Genomic DNA, 21,749 nt, shown 5'->3' on the forward strand with positions numbered 1-21,749 from the left:
CTGCCCAGAACTTCGGGGCTAGTTTGTCAGCTTGTATAAAGTCCCAGACCTGTGAGGTTGTGGCAATTGAAAGGCATTTGCTATATTTCAAGATTCGCTAATCATCTTACAGAATCAGTCCATAGCAGACCCAACATAAATTGTGGCTAGATATGTGAAGCTTTGATCATGAATATGAATAATCATCCTCAATAGTTCTATTAAATTTGCTGAAACATTTGCAATATGGGTGCAGAGTTTTTTCTCCCAGCAAATGATGTAGAATAAAATATGTGTTTTGAGACACTTGCTAGTCACTTGCGTTGCTGGCTGCCAAAAAAATCATCTTTGCAAGTTTTCTTATTGTCTTCACTGGAGTTCGTAGTTCATAGCAGCCACCCACTTAACAGCAAATCTGCCCACATTTCATACAGTCAAAGAAATCAGCAGGAATTAGTAGGAGCATCTCATCCACCTATTTAAGCTGCCCTGCAAACTCCCTGTTTGATGAGACAGCACAGATAGCTAGAACCACTTATAGCTCAAGAGAAAACATGCTAATTAAAATCAATGTAAATTCTGCACTGGCAAAGATGTGGGAAGTGGTCCAGGAAAGATCTCACTCTTGTCATCCCCCATTAGGAGACCGTCCCTTAGAAGGACCGAGTTTCTGGAATCCCCGCTAATCTGGAATCCCCACTAATGCCATTGCGTAAGCAGTTGATGGCAGGGTCACACCCAAGGTGCTGTGGAAGCACCGCCTGGTCACCTGGTCCCGTTGGCACACCGGTTTGGAATAACTCTCACATAATCAAAAGGTGTAGCTCCATACGGCCAAGCCAGTAACTGCACCCTTAAGCACCTACACTGGCACTAAGTCAAATGAATTCATCCAGAGCCATCTAAAGTTATACAACTGTTTACATCCTTTCCGAAAACATTTTATCTTCTTTTACAAGACATTATCTGCTTGTCTGTGACGATTTATGTGCTTCACTCCCAGTCCATTTCTAAACCATCTGGAATGAAGAGCGTAAGCGGAAAGGCCTACTTTCATTTACACTTTGAGTAACTGCTTTCAGGAATTGAAGTCCAGAGAAAAGATGGTATTTTCTAGGTATGTCTTAATTTACCAGGCTTCTTCAGCAAGAACTCATAACGCAGGCAGGTAAGACTCTGGATCAACTTAGTAAATGGATCCCAGAAATCAAGACAGTGACACTTCCCCTCCACACCGGACCATGGTTAGCACAAGCAATGTACAGGACTGCCATTTCCAAATGCCACTGTCAAGACATGAGGCAATGGGTCAATTCCTCTTTTTTTACCTTAGAGCAGTGCTGGTTATCCTGGGCTCCCGAGAAGAGCTCTCTGAGTGGTCTGACAGCCATCCCTCTGTTTTAAGCCATGCACACAGCCCCAGCGGAGGGGAGCAGCCTGGGCGGCCTCCCCAGGTCAGCGGCGCCCCGGGGGCCTGCCTGCAGAGCAGAGCAGAGCAGAGCAGACCAGGGCCAGCCCTGGAGGAGGTGGCCAGGCCTGGGCCCCTCAGCATGGAGGTGCCAGTGCGCTGACCCACGCCATCCCTGGGGAGGCGTCAGGCAGCCCCGCTCGCCCCCAGCCCCTCGCTGCCTCCCCACACACAGCGGCCTCGCCTTTGTGTGAGCTGCACCGTGTTTACCCTCCCACTTCCTTGTTCCACTCCAGCGCGAGGGCCATAAACCGCCTGGCTGGCACGGCTGAGCCCTCAGCGGCACGGGCAGGAGGAAGAGGAGGGAGTGGGATGGCGGCCAGCCCCCTGCTCCGTGCCAGGAGGGCACCCCGGGTGCCGCCGTGGTCGTTGGGAGCGCAGCCCTTCCCCTAGGGCTGGTGCCGCCACCCGCGGTGGGTCTCTCATGCCCGCTGGCCACCCTCATGCAGGGGTCTGGGGGCACACCAGGGGGGAACAGGACCTACTTCCCCTTCTTCTCAGACTTCAGGGGCCGCAACGTGACGGCCCTGCGCGTCAGTGAGTCGTCCGCCCTGGCCTCCATCTTCCTGCTGGCCTTGGCGGGAAACATCTGGGGCATCTGCCTGCTGGTGCAGCGGCGGCACCGGCTGTGCGCCGCCAACTGCCTCGTCCTCAACCTCTTCTGCGCCGACCTGCTCTTCATCACCGCCATCCCCTTCATTGCCGTCGTGCGCTGGACCGAGTCCTGGGTGCTGGGCGACGTCGTCTGCCACATGCTCTTCTACGTGGTGAGCCTCAGCGGCACCGTCGTCATCCTCTCCCTCTCGGCCGTCAGCCTGGAGCGCGTCGTCAGCATCGCCCGGCTGCGCCACGCCGCCTTCCGCCGCCGCAAGGCGCTGGCCGCCGCCCTCCTCCTCATCTGGGGCTTCGCCGCCCTCGCCACCGTCCCGCTCTGCTGCTTCTTCACCGTGGTGCGGCTGCCCGCCGCCGCCGGCGAGGTGAGGGCGAGCGCCGGGGAGGGCCCGCTGGGCGGCCGGGGCCGGGCCGGGGCGGTGGGCGCCGGGGGAGAGCGGCGGCCGGGAGGCGGCGGGAGTGAGGCGGGGGAGGCGGGCGCGGGGCCGGACGGCGAGGGAGGCTCGTCCGCCTCTGTCACCGAGGGGAGACCGCTTCTGGGGAGCGGGCAGCGCTCCGCGTTCCGGGCAGATGCCGAGGTTGTAGCCGGAGGAGCGGCCGGAGCTCTCCCCGGCAGGGCAGCCCCGGAGACCCGCGCCCGCCGGCAGCGCCGCCATCCCCTCCCGTCCCGCTCTGCCGGCCGGCCCTCCTCTTAGGTGTGAAGTGCGCAGCGGCTGGGGTTTTTTTGCGTTCCCCAGTGCGGCTCGGAAATCCCCTTTTCAGCACACTTCCCCCTTACCGAGCGATCAGCATCCCGGGAGAGCTGCCCAGCACATGCGACAGCCTCTGTACGAAATGGCCGTGCACTGATTTTTCTGCCTGGTATTTTGAAATGCGTACAAAAGTACACCCAACATGACACTTAAATACATGATTAAGTTTAAGGTCTATAAGTTTCAATTTTAAAGTTGCCGTTAGCATTTGATATGAAATTTATGGCAATATTTAGATTGTGGATGACACATCTATTTGTAATTGCATGGGCTTTTAAAACCATGAAGTAATACATTAATTGACTGCTCTGTTTGAGTAGGAAGTTTTCACAGACTCGGTTTAGTCTGCAGCCATTTTCTCCAGAGGCATAGAGGGAGATAAGGACAACTTTATAGTAAAAATAACGGTACAATGTTAATTTTCTTCTTTATTCTTTGTAAACAGGAGATTCAGATTTGCACCTTGGTTTGGCCCAGCACTGCAGGAGAAATAGTTTGGGATGTGACCTTTGCCATTGTTTTCTTTCTAATACCAGGATTAGTCATTGTCATCAGTTATTCCAAAATCTTACAGGTATGTTTTTCCTTTAAATTTTGTTGTAGAACAAAGGGAAGTAAACAGTAACTCACTAGGCATCAACATGTTGTCACTGAATACAAATACACCTAAAGGGAATAGACATCATTTGCTCAGTAAATGGTAAGTATGTGATATAAAATGAGGCACTTCAGCCTGTACATAACAGCCTATACATTTCAGCTAAGAACATGCTTGAACAGCACGTTACCAGAAGCTCAACACAAAGTTTGTCTTCATTTATATGTGGTATTTAATACACTTCTCCATTTACGTGCTGTTCATATTTAAAGACTGTCAATCTCCTAAATGCTAAGAGAGTCAAGCATTTGAAATAACTAAAAACTAGATTGTGCTTTCCTTGAGCCTAAACTCCAGAGTCGCAAGGGATTTGTAAGAAAGCAAAGAGAGGCAGGACTGGAAAAAATCCATCCCCTTTTAGATCTACAGATTTTCTGCATGTATTTTTAGTACACAGATCTCGTTAGATTACACTTATTCCTCCAGAATTTCAAACTTTGCAAAGAAAAACTGTAAATTAAACAACCTCCTTCCACTTTCTTTCTGAGTGGATGTTGTTTAACTGCTGAAATATAGGCCAAGACACCAGGCACCACAGAGTTTTAATCTATATTCTAGCAAGCATGATATTAGTTACCTAAATTCCTTTTAAAACATCTGATTTCTTACCCCTTCCTCTTCCAAAAACAGGGTGAGAAAGAGCTAGAATTCTTCAAACTAGGTACTGCAATGCCTAGTTTTTAGCAACTGCCCCCAAAAGATTCTTGATTCCTGTATTAGGTAATTAAACTTCTCATACTATATATAAGGAAAATTATGGGTTTTGGAAAGGAACCTCAAAATATACAGATTATTGAGTAGGGAATTAATTGATGAAATGCTGAGCACCAAGGGGCTGTGGGTACATGCACCAGAGCTGCATGTAGGTGTTTCGATAAACCTAGGACCTAGAATCTGCGCTCTACGTGTACTTACCTATTGATCAGGCTTAAACTCGTAGTCAAAATCATCAGCTCTTAGTACACTCTATAAGCTCATTATAACCTTGAGGTAAATGCATTAGGGAAACTTCTTTAGTGAAGTAAAGCACTTGCCTTCTGCAACCTCTTACTTGCTGTAGGCAAAGAACTCAGTGGGGAGTCCGAGCCTTTTGAAAGAACTGCAAAAAACTACCGGCCAAGGAATGCCACGGTCCTTGGTCAGAGACCAGGACAGGAATGGTGTTCCTCTTGTCCTTGCAGACTGCAGATTACAACAAGTAAATTTAGAAAACAAAATGGCACGTAGGGAGCTAGAAGCCCAAAAAAGTGTTTGGAATACTGGATTACAAGGCAGCCCCATGCTGCCATGCTCACATTTCTTTTCCAACTTGATAACACAGATGCTAAGATGCATTACCATTTCTCCTGAACTGAAAAAGGAACGAGGCCCATAGCAGGATCCCATCTGTTATAAGTGAATCTTCTCTCTCACACAGCTGTCCAGGAAGCAACCAGAACTCAGCTGGAGAATGTCTTAATCCCTGAGTCATTCCCAACAGCAGATTCATTCTCACCTCGTGAGAACGTTCCGTGATGCCAGTCCACACAGAGTACAATGCTCAGTGTTGCTGGAAGCAGTTCAAAGCATTCATGTATTCGAATAACACAGCATCTATGATGATGATGATTCACTACAGATACAAGACCTCAAATTTGTTAACAAATATACTCTACAAATGTATACTTTACAATTTAATCTGAAACTGAGTATAATTTTTACGTAACACTTCCCAGAACCCTGGCAAAAATGACAGATTAGAAGCCGTGATTTGTAATTAAGTTATTTGTTTTTTGCACTGTTCCCCCTCTCAGGCAAGACTTAGATAAGAGGCTAGAACTGGTAAAGACATTCATGTTCTGGAAGTTACGTACTTGTAGGTACATGACTTCTAAGTTCCTGGTTCTCAGAGTGTGGTCCAGATGCCCACGACAGGTATCTAGATTCCTTATACTAGGCGGACCAAAAAGGGATCCAAAACATATCACTGCCACCCCATTTCAGTTGAGCACTTCCTTAAGATCAGTTGCGTCTTATTTACCGCAATCCTGGTGATTCTTGCATCCTTAGTTCTAGGCTGTGCAGCTCCAGCAGGAAGGATGGAGGGTACTTATATGGGACTGATACAACGGTATCTGATGAGGACATTCTGTAGCCGTTTTGAACAGTGGAGGCTGAGGAGGGTACAGAACTTGGTTTTCCCACTTTTACATTAGAAGTGGATTTTATGAATCCTTTGTATTTTATGAAACCTTCATTCTTACTAAGACAGGTTAGGTGCTCTCTGAGAACAACTCTTGGATCGGATTGTTTGGAGGAGTTAGCCTAGTTTCTGGATTCCAGATGGGTACAGCAGAAGATCATCAGGCTGCAACAGTTTTACATGCTCAAAACATCAGAATTCTCTGCCCCTTTTAAATCAGGGAAGCAGCTAGTGAGACTGTCCCCTTCTCAGGCTCAGCAGCTGCTGAGAAGCCCATTTTTGGATCATGGGGTTTGATTTATACACCTACATTCTGTTGAAATCTTTGGTAGATGTCTAGGTTCTTAATGAGTATTTATTCTAGGCCATCTATCTCTGTGACAAATTCAGAAAACTGCAGAAAGCATGACAAATTACTCAATATATATGTACAACCATTTTCATCCTTACTTGAACCAGGAAGCTATTAAGTATTACTAATATTAGTGTTATCCTTCCTTTAGTTATTGCTAAAGGGAAATGTCACACATAAAAGTGGCAGGAAGAGTCTACGCCTTTTGACTTTCCTACTTAGATACCAAATTGATCCAGGCTTTTGAAAATACCCCTTCTTTACCCATGCAGGGGGTAAAATGGCATCTCAATTATTTAGCATAGATGTTTGTTTGCTAAATATTTCAATTTTATTTTATTTGCATCAGTTATGTGAAAGTAACAGACTTGTTTGTGGTATGCCAACTTCAGTGAAGACAGGGATGTAGAGCATGAGATTTAGAGTTTTCTGCAAGCCATTGGGATTCAATACTCTACCTAATGACAGATGATTCACACCCATGAATACTAGATTCCCAAACTACCCATAGTCTGGTTTATTACATCAGACAGTACTTTTACAAGACACAGATTTTCATAGTGACAAAAGGATCCGTAAGATTTCAGGTTAGTTCATAGAAAGCAGTTCTGATTACTGACTGAAAAAGTAAAAGTTTACACAAAACTTAACGTAAAATCCCATTCACATTTCAAATGTATCATGATTTAGTTACTGTAATAAATTCATGCTCCTTCTAATACCTACCTTATAATATCAGCATGGCCATAAGAGAATTGGATTGCATTCCTTCTTGCGCATCAACTGGATTGTTAACTATGTTCCAGTTTGCATTTGTGAAAAAAATCAATGGGTTTGTTTAGATAGAACAAATGAGGTCATAATTTGAAGTTAATGGGATTTCATGAGTAATTAAGGCTCTGTTTTATGCTGAGAAGTATTTATGGCTGGTAGAGAGCCATGAGAACAACCAGCTTGACTAATATTGAGGTGAGTTCACAGCTGAGAGGAAAAAAAATTGCTAGTAAAGTGAAAACGGTTGAAATGGAACCATTGACAAAAAGTAAAAATGGAATTCTGCAATGCCTTTTTTGTAGTCACTTTTCAAAACAGAAACATCATGTGCCAAGATTTACTTTTGCACTTGTAAAAATGTGTTAATAATTCTTCTAAGTTTCAATGAAAGTTACTTTCTTCTCTTTTACTGCAGATTACAAAAGCATCAAGAAGGAGTTTAAATGCTGGTTTAGCCTACTCAGAAAATCATCAGGTTCGTGTTTCCCAGCAAGACTACAAGCTATTCCGAGCCCTCTTTGTGTTGATGATCTCTTTCTTCATCATGTGGAGCCCGATTATAATAATTATTCTTCTAATTTTAGTCCAGAACTACAAACAAGATTTAAATATTTTGCCATCAGTTTTCTTCTGGATAATGTTATTCACTTTTGCCAACTCTGCTGTCAATCCAATTTTGTATAATGTTGCCCATTTCAGACGTAAATGTCAGGAAATTCTTCTCTGCTGTACAGGGAGCCCTGTAAGGCATGGGGCTGGTACAGAAACCACTGCAAGAAGAAGTAACCATGAACAACCACATTTGTCTTTCATTACCAGATAATTATTTAAAGTCTGAGCTGTGCCACACTTTGGATGTTAATGTCTACACTATCCCAGGTTGAATAGGTCACTATGTTATAGTATTATATGCCAGAGAAGGGAAAAAAAAGCTAAATCTGTATTTTTAATTCCTGCAGGTAAAATTCTCTTGACTTCACTGCTTTGCCTCAGTAAGATTTGGACAATTTAATCCAATGGACTGAATTCTCCACTTACACTGAAATAACTAGGAATATGGCAGTGAACTTGGTGAATGTAAAATAGTTGAAATAAGTACTTACCAGACAAATTAATTTCTGTGAGGGTACATTTTCAGTTGGCATAAATGTCATTAACTTTAATGAAGTCATAGTGAATCTATATCAAGAGGGCACCTGATCCATTTTTACTCTTTATTTTCTACTGAGTAAGAGAGATCAACTTTCTAGTGAAAATGTACATCCTCAGAAAGTATCTGCCCTTTTTTTTAATCCCATTTAAAAAAGGCACTTGATTATACACTTAGATAACTGACTGCCCCAACATAGGTTTGAACAGCCTAACCAATTTCGTGTAGGAAACAAGATGGTAAACCTGTATTGTCACCAAGTGAATGACCAATTTGATTCCATCTCAAATTAAAAATATGGACGTAATGCCTGTTAATTTATAAATAAAGAATAAATAAATAAATGTTTACTTGTGTGCAAAATAGTTCTTTTAAAAAGATGCATATTTTTTACGTCTTTGGTAGTCATATAATAAAGTTAATCAATGATATATAGGGTCACTGAAATTCCTTCCTCCTTTGTAAAATGGTATTGGGAATGATTTCCAGTATTTCCTAGAAAAAAGATGACATTGTATTTGAAAAGAAATTAAAATACATATCTTTTGGGTTTTTTAATTAAAAATCTTTTAGTCAGAAATTGAAACCACTAAAAAAAGAAAGATTAAATTCTTAATTATCACCATTCTGTCACCAATTCAAACCAGTGCATTAAGATAATGGTTTACTAATAAAACCAATGTCTACATATGTATGGATTTGCATACAAACAATTTGCATCCCCTGTAATCCAAGTTTATTAAAATGTTTCATTGGTTTATTAACAAGGTGAGCTACACAGCTCAGATAAATATACTCAAAATCTAAAAGAAGCCATTTAAAAGGTTTTCAAGAGAACACCCGATCAATGTGTTAACTTTACATCCATGGTGCTGTTACATGGTTTCTTTCCATAGTTTTGGATGTCCTTAAGAGCAAAATCCTGAAACACACAAAAACCAAAATTTTGTTTTTTAACCACACTAGACAAAATTAAAATACACAAACTTTCACCAAATTTAAAATGCATACATATCTAATTTCTTTAAAATGCTCTTGAGTCTAGCAGTCTGTTACTTGTAATGATAATGCCAATACCTTGCTCTGCAGTTTATAATTCCAAAGAATTTTCAACTCAGAACAAAACAGGAATTCATCCAATCTGTTACACCTGTCCTGAGCATTTTAATGCTTTGGCAAACAAAATATTAAAAAATTAAACAAAATACTTCGGTACTGGATAGATCAGTGATAAAAGAGTTATTTATTTACTTTAACAAGCTTCAAATTATTTGCCTTTTAAAAATTATTAATTTAAGAGTGTGTTTCAACAAAATAAGACTCTCCTGACCTCCAAAACTTCTAATGGCAACAGTAAATTAGCTGAAGGAATATACCACTCTTTAATTCACAATTTTTGCTTCTAGCAAATGCTAACAGCAGATTCAGCTTTCAACTCTACTAACATGACAGTGTATTGTATTTACAAGTAGTCCTACTGTGATATCCACACTCACATTGCATAACTTAAAGCAACTTGAGCTATTACTCTGAGAGACTAAGTGTATCATAGCTTGATCCATATTTGGACAGGAGCTACCATCAGAAATGCAATGTAAGTTACAACCAAAAACCTCATAATTTCCTAGGCTTCTCTTTTGCCTTAAAGAGCCAGTATAGAAAGAACAGATATTTTATTTTCCATCAAGGTAAGTTTTGTACATCTATTAGTTTTTTGGGGGAACTTAATTTGAGTGCAGTATTAATTTAAAAAGCTAATGAAAACTCTTGGGGAAAAAAAAATTAGCTTCAAGACATAGGCAGAGTATGCACAACTGGAAACAGATACAAGGCTATTCTTGCAGCAGCTATTAACATCAGTCAGAATTTTAGCACAATAACAACGGAATGCAGGTCAGTATAGACAACTGAAGTTGGCTTTTTTTGCTACTAATTCTGTAGCTCTTAATAGCAGAATTGAAACTAAAGTAGCAAGGCTTCCAATCCACACATAAGGAATTAAGTGAATTTTGTAAGAGTTTCTGATACAAAGCTTTCAATAAATGTTTTTTTCAGTTTAGCTCACAATCATTCTCTCATTCCCAAATGTACTTGCTTTGCAGGAACTTTGGCTTAATGATACTGGAGAATTCAGAATCAACTAACACTATGGTAATTACAGGTCCTGTTCACAGTAAGGGGAAAATGCAAATTGCTGGCTTTAAGTTTCATTTATACTTTGGTGCTGGGCTCATAAAGATAAACTCTAGCATAATCCTCAGTAAAAAGCAGACAGCATTAAACACCCGGGCTACTATTTTTCATTTAGAAACAGCATGGAACTCACACAGTCTTATCAGACACTGCACTCAACACCTAACATCTGAATATAAATTAGGATAGCAGACAAAGAATACAGCACTTGGTGCAACGTGGTAGATTTGATATTTCTATAACAAACTAGAGGCAGCATGATAAAATTTTAAATTAAGGTTAGAAAGTCAATATTTAAGGCTGAACTTTCAAGAGATTCTGAGCTTTTATTTTTAAATTACACTATTGGTTCTATATTCTGTGAAAAAACACAAGCATTCTATTATATAGAAGTTCTGAGATATTGGAAAAAGTTATATCACAAATTATGAATAAATGAATATATTCAAATTTTCTTTTTGGTTTGTACTTTCTTGCAAAGATTGACAATACATTTATTGCCTTGCAAGCCTCATATAGTGTAGAAATAATAGAAACACAGATTCCACCATGCTGAATCAGACCTGTACTTGGACTAGCCCAATATCCTGATTTTACAGTGGGATAGTACTTTCTCTGGGTTTGACAGAAATGCAAGGAACCACCATAACACACACCTCTCAAAGTCACAGCACAACAGCTGTATATCTACACTTTATCTTAGATTTAATACAAAAACATCCCTTATCATCTCATTATTTTGTTTTCTCAACTTCAGAAATTTTTATGCTTGCTGTACTTCATTTGAAGAGCAGTGAAGGCAGCATTCAAAACAATTGTATCATCAATTTATATAACGATGTTTCTTTTCTATCTTACTTTATGCAATCATACACATCATTCACAAAAGCCAACTTCATTTGCATTTATGATGTCTCTTAGTCTTGACTGCCTTAAATCTCAACTGTCTTTTATGTTGTCTCCAAATTCTCTTTCAAGACAAAATTTTTATTTTCATTGTTGTCAGGCACTTTTTCCAGGTCACTAATCAGTATTCTAAACACCACCCACCTTAGCAGATCTTTCAGGCACCCTGTTATCAGCATACCTACTTTACAACATGGCAATATATTACTGTCTGTTTATAGATCAGATGAACAGGTAATAGAGCCACAAGAGCTGATTGTGCTCATCTGTTCTGACTTTCTTTATAATGCACAAAAGTTCCTTCAGTCAATTCCAGTTTATTCTAACATGTCATTTAGAAAAGCCTTTAATCTTGATTTACAGATTTCAGTGATGAAGAACATACAACAGCTCTTGGTAAACTGTTCCAAAGGTTAATGACCTTTGGAGTTAAACAAATGGCTATTTATTTCTGCTCTGAATGTGTCCAGTTTAAAGTTCCATCCATTTTAATTTATTATTCCTATGTTTGCAAGTCCTTTATTATCCAATTCCCATTGCTTGTGTGGGCAAGCACAGACTTTGCTCAGGTCAGCCTTTAACCTCCTTCTGATGAGAAAAGATCAAGGTCTTTGAAGCACTCACTAGAGGACATATTTTACAAACTTCCAATCATTTGCTCTGCTCTTCTTTCTTTGAAACATTTAAATCATCCTTGGTACCCTTTCCAGTTATGATTATCATCAAACGTGACATAGCAAGCAGACCTATGCCAAGCACAACAGTCTCATATGAGTCTGTCAATTCATCTTGTGCATCCTTCGTTTATGCATCCAAGAATCACATTAACTCTTTTGGCCACATTACACTGGGGATTCACCAGTCAAGTCTTCTGTAGATACCGTATCTTCCAGAATGTAGGGATGGGTAGGGATGGGTACACTACTATTTTATTTGTCCTAAATATTCTGATCTGTCTTCTTCATTTTTTACTATTCCCCATTCCGGGTGTAATCTGTATCAGTAAGTATATTACATTTTCTTCTAGATCATTGATTAAAGTAGCATAAATTACCATTAGGCCTTTTCTAATATACTTGAGCACAAGTGAGCTGATTTGTATCCTTCCCTGTGTTGCAAGCTCAGCCTGACTATACGACTCAAGATAGGGTCATACTTCCAGTATGAGGGATATGTCCTTCTTCCACAACCCTTTGTGAAACGGTTGGCATGAAGACCTGTGAGAAAGGGTCTGCTATAAAGTATCCTTTCCAAGACTTCTGATTTTCCTTAAAAGCCTTTTATGAAGAATTTTTCAAAGAAGTTTTTTAAAATACATTCTGTTCCCTTCAAGAACTATTTTGTTGAGAAAGGCAAAGAGTTCTGATTAAAGGGACACAATTTCTTTTTACAGCAACTATGAAGTTTATCCTTACTATATTTACTCATACTACATTGATTTAATTGTTTTACAACTTCCTCTAATTATTGTTTCAGCTGATGTGATATGCCGCATAAAAAGCTATCTATACACCTTAGCTCTCCTTCAGATAAGGGAAGTAGACGTTGGAAATAACTTCCTACAAGTTCCAGTTTTCAAAAGACAGTATTACAGCCACTAAGTAAAAGACTTCATGCATTTGCTATTTAATGAGCAAGAGACTCCCATTAAACCCTGAAATAAAATTCTTCAGAAAAAAAATGTTCTTACCATTATGAACGATAACTCTGTATTTTCTGTCCAAGCAGAGGTCTATCTGCCTTTGTCTGACAATTTTCTGTGCCTCTGGAGGCAATCCCTTGGGGTCCCGGGAGAACACAAAGGAATAGCTATCAGCACAAGTGCCATCTTCATTTAGTTGGCGGCAGGAGTAATGAAGAGCATACGTATCATAATCTGTGTCCACTACCCAGTGATCATCATCTGGAAGAAACCATAGCAAAGAAGCAAAAATGTTAGAGACACAAGTAAAATCTAGTAAATCTAAAGAGATTGCTGCTGTAATTCTGTAAAGAAAATAATACGATGAAGATTGGCATAAATGATAACAGATTAGCTCTTAGTTTATTCCTGTGTCCAGTATTTAATTCTATGTGTGGGGGAGTTTTTTTTTAAAAAGAAAATAAGCATATTTATCAGGGACAGTGACAGAGAGAAGAGGAAAAGTTTGGCACCACTGCTTCTCCTCTAACATGGGCACAGAACAAGAGCAGCATGAAGTGCTAATAAATGCCTTGTAAATCTATGCCTGAACATCATTATAAAATGTGGCAACAAACACAAAAAAGAACCATGTATTACAGTGGCTACCATGAAGTACAAAGAAAGTTTTCTTATTTTAAACAAAAAAGGGGAACAGTCAGACAGAAAATGGTTAAAAAAACAAACAGAGAAGGTAAATGTGCTCTTGTTCATGCTAGTCATGCTCCAGATTACTCAAAACCATACCTATTTTCCTACCAGGATGTTACTTAAACTGTATTTTTAAGGCAAAACATTATCCTGCAGTTTCCATGTGTGTTAGAAGTGTATTGCTTGCTACAAGCTCTATCATAAACCCTTTTCTCAAAACACAGTTACAATTTCAGAGAATTCTTAGCTATTTAGCTAGGTAATCTGATAAATACTTGGTCACACAGACACCCTATGCTAACAGAAGTGAACCTAGGTGTTTGCAGTAAAAAGCGTCATCTCTGCACCTTCCTCTCCTGGAGCAAAAGATCCTCCCTTGCACCATGTCTGCGCTGGTGAAGGCAACACTATGTTCTCTTCCCTATCTCTCTTGTGGGTGGGGGCCACAGTTTTTAGAGTCTGGGGTCAGCCAGCAATCTGAAGTATCCATGAAAACATGATTCAGCAGCATGCCCTGAGGAGATTCGGCAACAATTCAAGAGCAATTGGCATTCAAAGCATTCTTTGTAACTGTGTCTTTGGAGAGAATGGAGCTCCAATCACTTCCAAATTCCACCTGCTTCTCTTGGAAACAATCCATGGAAATGTCTTGAGCTACAAGTGTCTGAATCTCTACTTGGCTCAATAAACTAATTTTGTGTAGGGTGTGACAGATGACAGAAAAATATGAATATATACTTGATCATATCTGTTTCTTAAAACAGATAAATCTCTACATTTGCAGACATGAGATCAAGCAAAATAACAGTTGCAAAATCCTCTCCCTGCTCGGCCAAGTCTGACATTAGGCTTTTCAGAGAGAACAGAAGCATCCAGTAACTAAGTTCTGAACTAAAACAAGACTTAAAATACTTCATCTGCCTTTCATTTCTTTCCAAACAGTGACCTTTGATTATATTGTTGGGTAACAAACAAAAGAAATACAAAGATATACAAAGGCCTGGTCTTTACTTGTTTAAAGAAAGCCAACCAGCTGTCCCATATAAAAAATAGTGATTACCTTGTTCACATTAAGGCTTTGGTGTATGATAGTTATTATGTGTTCCGAGTGTGTTCAAGAAACCCAACACTACTTTTTCCTTCCCCAGCATGGACACACAACATAACTAGGCTCCCAAGTAGTTCTGCATCTTCTATAGCTAAGTACTCACTTCCTTTCTGCAGAAAAGAGGCAACACCCCAGTACTTCATCTTGAATTTGGCAGGATCCTCTGTGTCAGTGAAAGAGCCAATCATGTCAGCACAGACATCCCAGTTACTGTAGCCAGAGAGAAAGAAAATATCACATTCAAACCTAACAGCACAGATTCAGTGTGACTGTGTGACTAGCACAGGGAGAGCAGCTAGGATTAGAGCACCAGTAAATGAAGCAGAAGCTTAGTAAAATGGAACAAGGGGAAGATTGCAAACAGCTTACTTGAAGAGTCTGACTCTGCCCTTTGCAGTGGCACTCATTTGTCCATTCTCATCTACAGTGAACTGGGCTACCACGTTGTCCTGCAGAAACAGCCCCTCAGGATCTTTTTTTGCCATGGCATACCAGGTGCCACTGTACTGCAAGAAAATAAGAAAGGCTGCAGTTAGACCTAGAAGTATGGAAAACATTACAAACAGACATTACAAACTAGGGGAGGTGACAGAGGGGAGGACATGCAGATCTTTGACACCATGCCTCAGAGTTGTACCTAAGAAATCTAGCTGTTCCAACAGCATAAACCCACCAATATGTCCTAGTGCAGCCAGGGTTTGTGAAAGAATTGACATTTTTTGGTATCTTATTTGTATCTGCAGTTCTCCAGTATTTAGAATACAAAATTTGGTGGGAAGAGGATAACAACTGGCAGATCTTGACAGATCTATGTATAAATGTTTTTTCCTTGCAATGATGTCTGAAAACACCAGAGTATTAATTTTTCATAGAAACAACCAAGTCACTACACTCCTTTTGTTTAGACCATACAGTTTGAGACCAGTTTGCTAAACCTCAGTTTCTGCAGTATTCCTTTATCAGATGCATCGGGATCCAGCATCTATGGCAGTGTGGGCAACTTCACACACTTCTGCTGTTTCTCAGTATTGCAGTCTGTGACTTTGAGTGAAAATGTGAACACACTGGTGCTACTGAATGCCAGATTTTGTAGCCTGGGAAGAGGAGCTAGGCAAGACATCACAGATCCAGGAGAGAAAGAAGATTTACCCTGGTCTTGTCGAAGTTCTCCTTGACTTTGAAGCTGCTTACTTGGCAGTCCCGCTCCGCCATGCTGCTGCCCAGCAAAGCCAGTGCCAGCAGCAGCAGCCAGGGCAGTGCTCTCTGCGTGTGGGCCATCACGTCCCTGCAGCAACAGCAAACAGACAGAGAATAGCATCAGAAACAGGCTCTGTCACACAAGTGAGGAAGGGAGGAAGGCTGCCCTGACAGGCCCCCAGGGCATCGTGCAGCTTTCCCTGATGCGTGCGCAGGCAAGGCACGCAGTTGTCCCCAGCCCACCACAGCAGGGTCCCTTACAGGCAGTGCCGGTCCCTGTAGCCTCTTGAGAGCCCAAGTGTTGACGGCAGTGGCGGGGGGCCCAGACAGGGAATGCTTTATGTAGTCCTGGGGCTTTCGCAACCCCCTGAGGTACAGAGCCAGCATTGGAGGGGGAGTAGGGAGGCGGGCTGATGCATGCTGCAGGCTGGGGCCCCTTCATAACAGCCTCTTGCATAACACCCATGGGCTCAGGTGGTCTTTGACCCTGACCTGCAGCCAAGCAGGCGCTAGGAGCAAACGCCTCTCTTTGGTTTTCCTAACCCAAAGGCAGAGCTCACACCTGGGGGAAGGGGTGTGCACATGTGTGGGGAGAACAAACGGAAAGAGAGGCATCCCATCTTTAAACGGGGGGAGAGTGAGCTGCCTCCACCTACTCTGTGGTGTTACACACTGCAGTCCAAAGTCCTTCTTACCCAATGTGCTCAACCCAGTTACAAGGTGCAGACTTGTTTCCTCCACCTCCTCCCCAAATTCCTTTCCTCTCTTCCCCTGATAAACAGTGGCAAACATCATAGCTGCAAGCTTCTGCTAATGTTTCTGAAAGCCTGGTCATGCCAGAACCTCCTCAGGTCCTCATGACTGGTTCCCCCGTGCTTCCCAAAGGCTGGCTTGGGTGCTAAACCATCTCATGATTGGCTCCCAGGGGCAGGAACTGGGGCCCTGCAAATCTTCAGGAAGGCAAAAGAGCACTTTTGTGTGGTACTGCAAAGGTGGCAGGACATATGTGTGGCCTGCAAATACCCGAGTGCATGTATACGCCACATCTGGCCCTTTTGACATCAATTTTAAATCAGAGCTTCCAGAATTTCTATTCTGTTTTTGGCAAACTGTTTTCAGTTATATAAACCATTATTTTCTCCTGTCCAGGCAAGTTTTGCTGCCTCTCAGTCAATATTTGTTCTATAGTTTCAACATCTTTAGGAAGCACTAGAGAAAACCTGTTAATTATTTTCTAGACATGTAACCAGAGCAAGATAGAAATGATTGTTACCAAGAGGACTAATTCACCTACTTTTTCACCTCCCAATTTTTAAAGAATAAAGGCAGAAGCGTGTTAGTTGAATGGTCTGTGTTCATTACTTTAAGAATTAAGCAAAAATATAATTTAAATATGGAGATACTGATGTAGTATAAAAAATACTTCAATAGCAGCTGGTGTACAGAATTAAAACAATTTATTCAGCATGGCCTTTCCTAGAAATTTACTTCAGCCTTCTATTCCTTTCATATATTCATAAAAATATTAAACTTTTTACTGTTGTTGCCCTTTACAATCTTTTTCATATGTAATGCAAACAGTGGCAGACTCTGTTTGGTTTATCTTCCTTTTATGCTTTGTGTTGGAGCCCTTTTGCATAGCGAGTATATTCTTGTTCACTTTCTCAAACATCAAATGCTCACAGCTGTTCCAAGTCTGCTCTGAAGCCTTTGATTCCCTGGATAACATCAGACACTAAAAATTCCATTATGTTTAATATTAAGGTTCTATTTGGAGTAAAGAACATATTTAACACAGGTAACCAGAAAGGTTGATGCATATTAATTGTCCTGAAACTTTCAACAGCAGTCTTTCAATAAGCCAACATTTCAATTTTTAAACAGAGATTTTCTAGTTTGCTAATTCCCACAGAGACTGAAGAGAAACAGCAATCTATATCCCTCTCATGGCTTTTAGAACCTTGCTCCAGCCTCTGGCAATGGTGATGCCAGTTATATATACATGCATTTTTACAAAACTTTTACAAAACAGTCACTAGTCTTAATATATGAATTCATCATACTTACAAGATCAAAATCAACATGGATTTTCTTTGTTCAGTGTCTCACGACTGACAGTAAGAAGAGGGATTATAGCTTAATTTATAAGCTTTAAATCTATTACTTTCTTTAATACCAAAGAAAACAATTATTTCTTTATTCTCTGTCAATTTGTGAAATCTTATTATTTCTCCTGAGTTTCTCCTCTTCAAAAATCTGTATACTGCTTTATATTCCCAGAGAGGTTCTTTCAGGATCAAATCTATTCCTATAAAATTTTGTCAGTAACAAACATAATTATCCATGAAAATTCTGTGGCAGAGATTTTCAAAGGATTCTACAGTCACTCGTCCAAATGAATCAAAACCTGATGAAATTTGACCACCTCTGAAAACCTAGGTCAGTAGTCCCATTATAATTACTGCATGTTGTCCTCAGCATTTTTACAGACAGGAGACCAATCCAGGTTTCACTGAAACAAAAACTTACTTATGTTAATAATTTTTAACAAGATCAGTTCTAAATATGTGCGAGAGCCATTACAGTCTCTTAAATTAGTCTGAGGTCATCAACAAAAATAAATCAGAAACATGTAATTTTGTATTAGCCATGGCACAGCATTTCTTTAATTGTGTGCCTCCACTGATCTCTGCAATGTTTGGCAACTCATATCTGGTGGAGGTGCCTGGCAGAGACTTAGTAATTATAACTTCTAATTCATTCAGCTCCTCAAGTCTGGGATCTCTACAAACTCTAGGCAATGCCTGAGAAAACTCTTCTTTTGAACTGTTATCATTGTGGATTTGTGGGAGCGCAGCTACAGTGAAGTCACACCGGTATTTCGCAGTCAGATTTCAACAACTGCAGAAGAGGACCTGGGCAAGTCAGTACAATTTGAAGGTTACATAGTAAAAGTTTGGCTCTATGCCTCTTCTGGTTTAGCTATACTTCCAACTCTGCCTACCTGAGACACAGTTTACATTAATGAAGTCCTTTCACAGTTACAGCTAAAGCACTTCTTTGGTTCAATGAGACAAGCTTTTTAGGCAAAAAGGCTCCTCTGTTGTCAGTTACATCTAGACCAGGAGTGCATTGGAGGAGGGATGGAAGGTTGCTGGCAGACTAGCATTGTTATGGCAATTCAAGGGTGAATTTTTTCTCAGTCCTAACAGATGTAGCTATGCCAGCACAACTATGTAAACTCATAAACAGTGTAAACTTTGCCTCAGTTAATCATCATTTGGATTGACTTGGGCTATGGGTTCGGTTGAGAAATGATGCCAGCAAGTGATCCTCATCCAGATCTTTGGAACCTGGATATATCCCTTGCAGATTTGTAATTCTCATGCAAACACAAAGGAACAGAATTTGGGCCAGGATTTCAATAGATTCTCAGAGCAATGTGCATAGAACAAGTCAATGGCATCAAATGATTGCTGGGTTCTGGGAAAGCTCAGACAATTAAATTTAAAAGAATTATTAAAATATTGATAACACATAAACACGCAAATAACCACTAACGTAAAGCATACATTTACAAAACTTGTGCTAAGTTCAATACCAAGCTTGATAAATTTCATATATGATTTCCCATTCCAATGTTTGAAGCTGGCAGCATATTTTGAATATTATAGCAAGTTTTTTAAAAGTCAGTATGCATTTTTTGGAACCATATTTAATTGAAGGGGAAAACAGTCTTCTACCTTTGAATTTTGCCAAGAGGCCAAAAAAGGGGCTAACTTCTGGCAGTGATTCTGTGACTGAAATATTTTTTACATCAATAGCCTGTAAAATTCTGCAGTATTTTCCATTAGGAATAGCAACAGAAAATACATAGAAAAGGTCAGATTTTCAAAGGAAATGGCAGAAAAAAGCTTTCATTGTAGGAGTTTTTTGAGTTTCATTTATTACTTTATAATAAAAAGGAAGAAACAAGAGTCAAATTACTATTTAAAGCATTTTTAACACTGCAACATTGAAGCTTTAAATATTAAAAGAACTAGAATTTTATTTGTGGTCACAAGAATAAGTCTAGCTCTTAGGAGAATGCTGGCTCAAAGAACTAGTAATAGGAAACGGAGCATCCATTTCCAGCCAGACTGCACATAGATTGAAAGACTTTTTGCTGTCTTCTTATGGTTATTTATTTATAGAGTGCCATTCACAAACATGGGTGTCCATTAAACTCTTAGAGGCAGATCTTGCAGGGGAATGAATGACTGCTGCGTGCACAGAGCAGTGGATCCAAGTGTAGCCACTGCCCTGTGGAACCAGACTCATATTAACAAGTGACAACAAATGGCATGAGCTGAGCCAAGGAGCTCCGTGTACTTTGTAAGGGACAACTATGTACACTGTCACCATCACAACTGTTCCCCTTGGTGGCAGTCTGAGTACAGAGGTCAAGGGCAGAATGGAAATGAAAAGATTGGCCTTTGCACCATGCCAGCCTGTGTGCTACCAGTTTTTGTAATTTAATGATGTGACATTCTGCTTAAGGAGTAAATTTACATTGAACTCTTTATAAACAGTATTTAAACAAACCTAGTTTAAAATGGTACCTTTATTCTCTTTAGCAAATCTTTCTGAGGATTGTGGTTCTGAATTGAAATGTTTTTCTAGATGTATAACTAAAATGGAAGCAACTTGAAACAAAGATGTAAACTTTGCCAACAGGCTGGCTAGCCTGGTAAGGAGAGCTTTAAACTATGAATGATGAAAGACACGGACATACTGGAGTGAGTCCAGTGAAGAGCCGCGAAGATCATTGAGCAATAAGAGAATCTGACAAAAGGAGAGGCTGAGAGAGCTGGGACTGTTCAGCCTGAAAAGAAGGCTCAGGAGGATCTTATCAAGTGTATGAATATCTGGCAGGAGGGTATAAAGAAGACAGAGTCAGACTCTTCTCAGCAGTGCTGAGTAATATTCTCAGTAATAAAAAATGATCAGGTAACCTAAGATCACCAGGGAGTAAATGTGGGAGTAGATGAGATTAAAAGGCTGCTGTCCTTTGATCAGTCCATATACTAAAATTCACGCCAAGCTACCAAGAAACGCATGCTCATGGTCAAAGCTACAGTGCATCTGGCAACCCAGGTTAACCCCTTCATGCTAGACTGGCCATTTACTTCAGGAAATCTCCCCTAGAATCTAAAATCTCTGTTGACTACTTATTTCATGAACCCCCAGAGCTAATAATTGGTAGTTTTAAATTGCATGAAAATTTGCAGCCATATGGAAAAAGCAGCTAACTTGCTATTTTCAGTGTTTACATTTTTAAGACTACTTTTGTAAGAAAAGAGACAGAAAATTATTTTAAAAGAAACATAAAAGTTGAGGTTTTTTATAAAGGTCCCCCAAACATACCAGATCAGTGACACCAAAACATTTCAGTGCCAAAACCTGGCTGTGTTAGGGGCACACAGTGCCTGTTGTAAATACCTACAGAATCCATTCTCACAACCTAATCATTTAGAAAAAAAATCAATAATATTTCTGAATATTAATTTCTTGGATTACACATATGAATCTCTGATGTCCAGACAGTGGCCACAAAATTATCTACATCAAAAGCCATGCAATTGACATAAACACATTTGATCTGTGTTTCTTCAGAAAATCTTAACTGAATGAACCACATTAACTGCTATCAAGATGGACAGAGATGCTCAGATACAAACACCGAGCTGAACTGGGAAACCTTATAAATACCTTTGACATTTACGTGCTGCTTGAATCTATTTAAATAACCACGTCTGTCAGTTATCCTTCTTAGGAGTTTCCAGGTATCACAAGGGCTCAGGAATGTTCTACTACTAAGAACTACTCCATAAATAGTTTGATTTCTGTAGTAACTATGAACATCAAAGGCAAACGACATCATACGTATTAAAATCACAAAGCACACATATTTCTGATATTCTCTGAAATTAAAACAATTTGAAAAATGTAGCACCCTGCTCATCATGTTTTTAAATCAATCATGTTTTTAAATCAGTCTCAGCATGGAAAAGAATCAAAGCCAAATGCATATTATTTTTGCCTTT

General features: G+C 40.3%; 2 protein-coding genes across 2 annotated transcripts; one reads left to right on the forward strand and one right to left on the reverse strand.

Annotated features, from left to right (window-relative positions):
* Positions 1-1,890: 1,890 nt before the first annotated feature.
* FFAR4 (free fatty acid receptor 4) lies at positions 1,891-7,964 on the forward strand. The gene is made up of 3 exons (XM_050899321.1): positions 1,891-2,424; positions 3,257-3,385; positions 7,193-7,964. Exons 1-3 carry the CDS (start codon positions 1,891-1,893, stop codon positions 7,598-7,600), a joined length of 1,071 nt encoding a protein of 356 aa, XP_050755278.1. The 3' UTR covers positions 7,601-7,964.
* A 612-nt stretch (positions 7,965-8,576) lies between these two features.
* RBP4 (retinol binding protein 4) lies at positions 8,577-16,458 on the reverse strand. The gene is given in 8 exon segments (XM_050899132.1): positions 8,577-8,849; positions 12,717-12,929; positions 14,570-14,676; positions 14,836-14,972; positions 15,616-15,751; positions 15,925-15,964; positions 15,967-16,155; positions 16,359-16,458. Coding segments are annotated over 8 exon segments (936 nt in total). The 3' UTR covers positions 8,577-8,835.
* Between the last annotated feature and the right edge of the window lie 5,291 nt (positions 16,459-21,749).

This window comes from Gymnogyps californianus, chromosome 6, assembly GCF_018139145.2.
Source record: "Gymnogyps californianus isolate 813 chromosome 6, ASM1813914v2, whole genome shotgun sequence".
NCBI classification, from domain to species: domain Eukaryota; kingdom Metazoa; phylum Chordata; class Aves; order Accipitriformes; family Cathartidae; genus Gymnogyps; species Gymnogyps californianus.

Coding starts and splice junctions, on each gene's coding strand:
- FFAR4 (XM_050899321.1), top strand. CDS start 1,891: ATGCAGGGGTCTGGGGGCACACCAGGGGGGAACAGGACCTACTTCCCC. Junction 2,425..3,256: donor TGCCCGCCGCCGCCGGCGAG/GTGAGGGCGAGC, acceptor CTTTGTAAACAG/GAGATTCAGATTTGCACCTT. Junction 3,386..7,192: donor GTTATTCCAAAATCTTACAG/GTATGTTTTTCC, acceptor CTTTTACTGCAG/ATTACAAAAGCATCAAGAAG.